The 9,091-nt window shown below is 45.0% G+C and overlaps 1 protein-coding gene across 1 annotated transcript; it reads left to right on the top strand.

Moving 5' to 3' along the window:
- Window positions 1-1,148: 1,148 nt before the first annotated feature.
- Window positions 1,149-8,321, top strand: LOC309404248 (uncharacterized protein; the record flags this gene model as incomplete). The annotated part of the gene is made up of 6 exons (XM_081998636.1): window positions 1,149-2,455; window positions 3,577-4,509; window positions 6,069-6,163; window positions 6,390-6,557; window positions 7,059-7,216; window positions 8,076-8,321. 6 exons carry the CDS (start codon window positions 1,149-1,151, stop codon window positions 8,319-8,321), a joined length of 2,907 nt encoding a protein of 968 aa, XP_081854762.1.
- Between the last annotated feature and the right edge of the window lie 770 nt (window positions 8,322-9,091).

Here is a 9,091-nt window from a genome sequence, read left to right as displayed (position 1 = left end):
CTTTAAGCAATAACAAACCGATTCATCTGTTTATTTTGGCCTAGTGTTCTTCCCTTGGTTACAATGCTGTTGTAAGCATGTGCTAAATAACAGACACTTAAAAACTACGGTAGATCAGGAATATCAGCTTAGAGGATCAGATCAGAGCATCTAAAGGCCTCAGTAAGGTTGACAGCATCATTGTTGTGCTTTATGGGCAGGGGTAGATGAGACTTCTTGTTCCAGCAGTATAGGTGTTATATGCAGGTTGAGACAGGAAAGCCGCAGAGTTCTCGGGCATCGGATTTACTGTAATAATAGCTAGTGTCTGTCTCTAGAGCTGATGGGGAAATGCAAATTGTTCTTTCTGAAAACATCAAAATGTCAAAAAACTTCTGACCCCTCTGTTGATGGAGAAGGAGCAGTTTTGAAATAGTTTTCAAGTAAAACACTACTACCTCCTCAAAAAAATTGTAGCTATTTCTAGGCACATAGTTTGTCCCTGTATGTTATTTAAGTGGCCAAATACAATAGAAGCTTACTAACTATCATTGTTAACCCCTAGGTCTGATTGTTTATATGGGGGAAAAAAACAGAAACAAAACTGAACCAAATCCAAAGATTTATCCCTCTGCTTTGGCACAAGGGGCTGCCTGGTGCAGTGAGTGGAGCCTGGTGCGGGATTGTGAAAACACAGGCTCTGTTTCAACACCAGCCTGGAAATAATCAGAAGTGAAGTGACTTGCTGTGCTTCAGTTCCCCTGTTGGTACCAGACGGGTGGAGAAAGATGCTTGTTTCCACTGTAAATTCTTGTGACCTCTGCTGTTGAAAAGTGCTTGTATGAAGAACGTTTTATTATTAAGATGGGCCAATTATGTTACTTGTGTTTCATTACTGTTACCATCTGTGCTACAGAATATTTGCTCTGAAGGGTTATCCTAGAGTGTAAATCTAAATCTATGACTGTAATAAACCCAGTGTGTTTGCTGATGACAGTTGTGTTGATAGACATAACTTCTAGGTCCTTACCACATCTTGTAAAGTAGGAATTAGGATATGGGTCTCCACTGAGTTTTTTCTGAAGTGATTGATGTCGTATATGAATGAAAAGATAGCTAGTGGAAGAGGGAAAGCAAGCATTCAAACATTTATCTGTTTTTCTGGCAGGATGGAGAAAAAGAAAATTCTAATGAAATCCAAGGTTGCTGCTCCTAACCTCCTGAGGGCACTGCATTCTCTGTACCAGTTCGGTCACCTCTGTGATGTGACAGTTCACACACAACATCTCGGGATTCAGGAGGAGTTTCTGGCTCACAAGGCTGTCTTAGCAGCTTCCAGCAATTATTTCAAGGGGCTTTTCCTGCATGATGAGATGCTGGACACCAAGAATTGCACGGTGACTCTGCAGGACATTTACACAGAAGAGTTCACCTCCTTTCTGGAGTTTGTTTACACTGCGGAAGTGGAGATTGAAGCAGAGAAACTGCAACGGATGAAAGAAATAGCCGAAAGACTTGAATGTAAGGATTTGCTTGACATTTGTGAAGAGGTGAAAGCAGAGGGCAGGAAGGGTTTAGATTTGAGCCTCCATCTGAAAGGTCAGCTGTGTGAAAATGGTGGGCCACAGTGGACTCGCATCCAGCAAGAGGAGGATGGCAAGCTGAGTAACTCTTCCCAAGTCATTGCAATACCTGTGCAGAGGAAACTTTGGGATAGGCAAAAACATAAAAAGTTGTTGGCTGGCTACGAACTCATTGAAGGCCAGCCAGCAAGTCTGGAGCAAGAGGACACTGCTTTTCCAGAACCAAAATCCAGGACAGCGAAGCTACTGAAATGTAACAAGACAGATACCAAAAAAAGACTCAGTATGGATATTGTTAGGCTGGAAAATGAGAATAGTCATTCTCTCCTAAGTCAGACTGAGTCAAAGGAAGCCTGTGTAGTAATTGGGAACGCACTGCCTGAGCAGTGGGAAGATGAAAGCAGTTTAATTTCAAAATTTGCCAGTAAAACTGAACGTAGGAAATCACCGCGGCATGTCGCAAAAGTCTTGCCGCAGCTTGCATGCGAGAAGTGCAACGAATCGTTCCGTGTTCTCAAGCAGTACCGGTTGCACATGGAGCTCAAACATGATGTTAATTTGGCTGTCAAGTACAGCTGCCACGTGTGTGAGCAGCTCTTCTCCACTCACCAGAACCTCCGGCAGCACCGCCTCACCGTTCACAGTGATGAGCGGGGCTTCTTCTGCGTGTTTTGCAACAAGAGGTTTAAGTGCCAGAAGGACATTAACGACCATATCCGCAGGGTGCATGAGAAGAAGCGGGATCCCCAGGCCTGCCCATACTGCGACAAGGTCATCAGTTCCAAGTGTGGCCTGACAGTCCACATACGAACACACACGGGGGAGAAACCTTATAAATGCGAACGCTGCTCCGCCAGCTTTGCTCAGAGGTCTGCTTACAATACCCATGTAAGGTACAGCATTCTCTGTGCGTCTGTGTCCGTGTGCATGCAGGAAAATGTGTTTTCTCTCTGGGTGCCAGGATAAAAGTGTTCTTGAAGTCCTCACTGCTTTAGTTCCAGAATTCCTTGGATCTGATCAGAAGTGTGGTGAAATCGGCACAGATTTTTTCCATTGACCTCATCAAGCTTTTAGTCCAGATTACTGGACTGAGGTCTCCCAGACTGGGAGTTTAGGCGAACGTTCCCCTCTGAGTCAAAGGGGACTTATGCAACCAGATCTCTTGCATGATTTTGAAAGCCTCAGATTTGGGTTTGTAAACAGGAGCCTGAAAAGAATTGGCATCTGTTTAAAAGGCACAAGAAAATGCCCATTTCATTGCATCAGGGCAGTGTGGTGCTTTTTAGTATGGTTTTCGTGGGCCAAATGTCCTGTGTGCTGTTTTGCTGGATAGCGTGAGCTTCCAGATAGGCTTATTAACCCCTGCCCAACCGAAAACAAGATGTTGAAGTTGCACAGTAGTTTCTAGAACTGCAAAAGCCACTGTACAGGTCAAACGTTGCCGTACCCCTGCCTGTGTGGTACAGGAGGTAGGTGGTTTTCTACTGGATCTCAGCTTCCCTTTTACAAAATGTCAAAATATGTTTGTAGTTCAGTCCAGTAGCTGAAAAAACATTCCAGATGTTGTGAGTGTAATGATGTAGCTTGTTCCACGCACTGAGTAGTGATAAGTGGAGTTAACCACTGCAATTGATGGCTTACAAGGAGGTCTGGCTTTGTGTTTCCATATAGGCTTTTAATCTGTATTTCCCTTGTTTCAAGTCCCTAATTTCTTATCCTGTCCATCATGGCCTTGGAGGAAAATTTACAGCCCATCCTATGTTACCAGTCAGGTGGCAAATATTTATATGTGAGAGGGACTGTCCTTGATGAACTGAGATTTTTTAATTTTCTTTAACTGGTCCAACTCTACACAAAATTTCCCTGTTCCCGGCTCTCCAAACATGCTGTTAATTTCTTAAATGGTGTGAAGAACAGTTAGAAGGAAACGACACTTCCTCCGAGGCAAACATGTCTGAATTTGAAACAATTAAACCTACTGAAGTTGTGCTCTGTTGTTTGTTTATTTTAACAGAAAAATCCATGGGTCTGGGCAAGGGAGGAAACTTAGGCCTGTCTATTGGATGGTAGTTCCGCCTGTGCATAGGCCAAATGCAACAAGCTGTGACAAAGATACTGACAGAGAGATGTGGGATGGGACAGCAGAGGCTGAACGATGGAAGTGTGCAAGGCATGAAGAGGCCACAAGTTGTGAGGAAGAACCTGGGGGTTCATCTGTTACTGAAGCAGACTGTAGCAATGAGCAAGAAGAACAGAAGCGGAAATACAAGGAAGGTGAAGCAAGAAGTGAAAAAATGAGTGAAGAAGGGAATGAAGGTGAAATGAGTGTGAAGGGAGAGGAGGAGGTAGATTATGAAGTGGAGTATTCAGAAGTTGAAGATAGTAGAGATAACGAGGAGGTCTGTACTGAGGAGGACGATGAGGATGATGAATACTCTAATGAGAAGGCTGGTGAAGAACACGAGTCAGGTGAAGAGTTTAAAATGAAGAAGGTAAATAAAAGTGGGATGAATAAGAAATCTGCCTATGTAATAACATGCGATAAGTGTAACGAGCAGTTTGTTTCCCGGAAGAAGTATGTGGATCACTGCAGAGATGTCCATCAGTGCTTGCCTGGTAAAGTCTATCAGTGTGACATCTGTAGCAAGTCATTTGCTAGTTACAACAGCTGGAAGGAGCATCGAGCATGTGTCCACACTGAAGAAAGGCAGTTTGCCTGCACCCTTTGCAATGCTACTTTTAAAAGAAAGAGAGATGTGAGGACACATTATATGCGGAAGCACGAAGGCAGAGTCAAACGCCCTCTCTGCTCTGTCTGCGGGAAGATCCTCAGCTCCCGAACAGCGCTGGTGTTTCATATGCGGACGCACACAGGAGAAAAACCTTATGAATGTGGCATTTGTCATTCAAAATTTGCTCAGCCATCACAACTTAAGATTCACACCAGGTCAGCCTACACTACTGCTTCTCCCATTTACCACTCCCTGCATGCACAGCATACTTCAGCACTTCTTTTTCCTCTTCTGACTTCCCAGTTCTGAGTTGTTCTCCTTGTATGTCTTTGTAAGAGGAACGCTGGGATATAATTCCTTCTGTAGTGTCTGTGATTAATTCTTGTACCTAAAGGCTTTGTTTGCAGCTGGCCATTGCATCAGTTTTAGTAAGGCTTTTGAAATGGGTGCTCTATCCGTACTTGTAAGCAAAAGCCAGTCATTTGAGACAGTCTTCAGAATAAGGTGGTGGCCTTCACTGATGAAAAGTAGCATAGGCTGAAGACTTAGTCAAGCACCTCAGAGATACAGATGCTGATCCCTGCTCACTCTTTATCACTCTGAGCAAGTCGTTTAGTGTGGGATTTAATTTCTTGTATGCAATACAAAAGCTGGACTTCTCATCTGGGCTCCCTCTGGAGTCATTGGAGCTAGACTGGATGAATTGCTCTCTGGTGGTGTCTACGTTAAATGTGTCCCCTCCCAGGAGAGGGTGAATCATCCCATGGAATTTCCCATCTTTCTCCAAACAGGGAGCATAGCAGATGCTTAGGAGGTTAATACGAGGTTAACTGTTGGAGGGCTAAACGAGGTGAGAGAAATCCCATCGCTAGAGACTGCGGACCCATACAATGGGGACAGTGGCTCTCTTCTGTCTCCTGGGTGTTCTTACAGTGATACAAAAAAACTGTGAGGTATACTGATTTGGGACCAGCAAAACATCTGAAATGTCTAGATAATCTGCATCAGCTGAAACACAGCAGAACTGCGCTGCGTGTAAGATGCGGTTATGACTGCAACAAAACAGTGACTCATGGGGTTTGTGTTGGGTAACTGGCTGTCTCCCACTTGCAGCGTTTTGCCCAACAACTCACAACTATGCATGTTTTTTTGCACATCATACTATTTAGGTTGGAGTAAGGGAAGTCGGCACAATGTTAAGACCAAACATTAGGCTCAGACTTTCTCTGATTTGAACTAGTTTAAAATCAGATGTCCAGCATGCGTTCAGAAATACTGCTTGCCTGACTTTCCTTAGTGCCTTTTGTCTTAAAAATGGGAATATCCTGCCAGTTAAAGTTTGCAGGCCAGAGGACATGAGGCTGAGGGAGTGCAGAAGCCAAGAATGTGGCCCACAGTGTCCCAAGAGTTCTGCTGCTGGCGACAATCTGGATTCACTTTCAGTCTCTAGCCCAGCAGCAGCTTGTCACCTTCCCTGCTTTCTCCCTTCCGATGCTTATACTACGAGCTATAACTTGTGAAAGGAAGGTGGACTTTGTAGGGCCTGAGAGTGAGGAAAAGGTAAACCTTAAATGGGAATTTTAGAGCTTTAGTGTAGCACCTATACTGGCAAACACTCTATTTCCTGACTGAGCAGAATGTATTTTTTTCCACTTCATTTAAAAAATAAAGTGTGCTGCCCGTAGTGTGTTGAATGTAATTTCAAATACGTTATTTTAAGAATGCACTACAAGAGCTAATTTATTAATAGTCTTTTGTGTTTTGCTCCGTTTAGGTCCCATACAGGGGAAAAGCCATATATTTGTGAGGACTGTGGGGCTTGCTTTGCTGATAAAGGCAAACTCACTGGCCACAAAAGGACCCACACAGGTAGGCATTAAATACTTCTGTTCCTTCCGTTTGGTTCCTCCCTTTATACTGCTAGATAAGAGCTCGTTGGGTTTTGAAAGAGATGTACACTTGTATTTGTAACTCTTATAGAAGAGACTTCAAGTACCAGGAAGGAACTACTAGGGATAAAAAGACATTTGAAAACCAACCGTGAAGCAGAAAATTCTGCTGCAAGAATTCACAATGTCGTCTTCTCTTTGCTCAGGAGAGCGCCTTTTTAAATGCGATGTGTGTGGAAAACATTTTGCCACCAATGAATATTTAAAATGCCATAAACGATGCCACATGGGTGCTAAGCCCTACAAGTGTGAGGTTTGCGGGAAGACGTTTGGACTGAGAGCATCGCTAGCCCAGCACAGCAACGTCCATGCAGGTAACGAAACAAACTCACTGGGGCTGGGAAAATAAACGGCACTGGAAGCTTGGTTCTGAAGTACTTTCCAGTTTGGTGGTGACATTTTATTCCAGACCCAAGTCCTTGAATTCGGTGATGAGGAGAAGCAGGGCTCGTACAGATTGTGGCTTGTTAAGCAGGGCACAATATCATCTTGTATCTTATCAGATGATGCTTCTCCAGAAGACTGAGGCCTGTTTTGTGCTGCTGAAGGATGTTGGAGCAGAGAGTGGCTGTAGTTGCTTCTGTTCCCCTTGCAAGATCAGGGAGCTGTTCTCAGCCTTTCCCTTGCAGCCAAGAAACTTTTGTCATACAAACCAGGGCCCCAAGCACATATCACCTACGTATTGCTCCTTCATCAATATCGATCTTTTCAAAATTCTTTTTCTAAATTTTTGTCTGCTGAAATCAAGGCTGAAAGAACTTGCCTTCTAACTCTATGCTTCCTGTTTGGTTTTTTTTTTGTGTGTGTGTTTTTAGAGACCCGTCCGTATTTCTGCGAGCAGTGCGGGAAAACGTTCACCCAACAGGGCGCTCTGCGGCGCCACCAGCGCATTCACACTGGGGAAAAGCCGTACAAGTGCAGAGCTTGCGAGAGAACCTTCACGGACATGTCCACCTTGCGCAGACACGTGTCGGTATGCTGCCCCTCGGGCGTCTTTGTGGCAGGCAGACTGCGGTGGTGACATTTAACTACTGAGAGAAGTTTCTTGGCTTAGAGGGTTCGCATTGGTGCTTAAGTTCTGATCTTTATTTTTAAAAATTTGCGGAAGAATGAATACTAGGGTTGCGGGACTGATCTACCTTCTACACGCAGCTTTTACGAATATATTTCTGAAGCGTGCAGAACTTTCCTCCGTCCAACAGCACCGCAGCTCCCACTACTGGCTGTCAAACCAGTCATCTCCCAACTCATCGTACTGTCTTCAAAAGGAAAATCTAATCTTAGTGGTTATTTAAAATGCTTGTTACTAATTGAATCCTTTTCTTAAAAGAAGGAATGGTACTGCATTTTATATTACTACAGTCTCTGCAGTCTCTTAAGCCTCTTACACAGAGGCCGTAACATGATGGTTTATAACATCTTTGTGTTGTAGATGAATATGATTTTATGTGTTTCCAGCATTGTGTTATGCCAAAAGATTGATCACTGAGCTTAGCTGTTTGCAAAGACCTTCGGGTCCTTGAAGTGACTGCTAAGAAGAGAACATAAGGTGGTTTTTTTTTCCAATTACAAGTTTTTAAGTTAATGTTTGCCTGTGTGTTAAAACTCTAGCTTCTTGTGGAAGTGTTCCCTGACAGCAGAGCCAGAAAATCAGTGCGGACTTGGCAATATAGCTCTTGTGTTTCAGAGTTCTGCTTTTTGCGTTTGAGCACAGTATCACAGACTCAACCCCAATACTATTTGATTTTGCACCGGATTAAATCTTAGTTAAGTTGTTGTTAGAAAAAAAACAGATTTAATTGGTTTTCCTCCCTTTTTTTCTTTTTCCCTAGATTCATGACCGGAATGCTCACTGGAGAAGTTTCTTAATAGATCTTACAACCAAAAAAGACCATAATTGGTCCAAAATAGAAACATTCTCGGAAGCCTGTATGGGTGAAGACTCTGCGCCAGAAATTTGGTCAGTTGACCAAGGTAACCTTTATAAACCAGAAAGCATTGTTCCTAAAAAAGTAGAACATGTGCCATCTAGTGTTAGTAACGCAGAAGACACCGAGCGCTCCCTTTTATACTTATAACGTCAGTTATCGCCGGAAAACTGTGCAGTCTCTCCCATAACAGGCCAAATTATCTCAAATGTTCCTTGCAGCTGCATCGTTAAGCTCTATAGGGTTGCGGCGCCTGGAGTTACAGGCATTGCAGTCGGAGAGGGGCTTCCCAATTCTTCTTAAAGGTGTTTATGCCGGTTAGATTTTAGATCTTTGCAGAGTTTTATTTTTTGCAAAGCCTTGAATACGTCATAGGGTATCCCTTTGTGAAAGCATGTACAGGTTTGTGTGTGCGCAGAGACGGGCACTGTCCCGTCGCTGTAAATTATTTGCGGCCCCCCCCCCCGCCCTTTAAATAAAGATGCGCTCATAACGTAAGTGGCCATCCATCCCGTAACTGATCTATTTGCCTAGATTTGGCTGCAGAAAACTTGTTAATTCGGTAGGAATAAAAACAGGTCGTCCTCCCCCCGCCCCTTAGGCCGCGTTGCCGAGCAACGTCCGTCGCACCGCCTGACGCCACTTCCTGCGCCACCCGGCCGCGCCTGCGCCATCCCCTGCCGAGGGCCGTTGTCAGGGCGGGGGGCGGGGCTATCGCGCGGCAGTGCTTCCGGCCGCCGCCCGGAGGCTCTGCGGGGAGGAGCGGCCCGGCCCGCTCCGGCTGCGGGGCTGCTCGGTGAGTGCGGGGACACGGGGATGGGAGGGGCCTTTCCCTCACTCGGCGGCGGCCGGCGACGGTGGGTCTGGCCCGGCCCCCCGCCCCTGGCGGCCTTGCTGCCTCCCTCAGCCGCTGGACGTCA

This window comes from Phaethon aethereus (genome assembly GCF_964289735.1).
Source record: "Phaethon aethereus genome assembly, chromosome: 3".
NCBI lineage: Eukaryota > Metazoa > Chordata > Aves > Phaethontiformes > Phaethontidae > Phaethon > Phaethon aethereus.
This window is presented reverse-complemented; position numbering and strand designations above follow the sequence as displayed.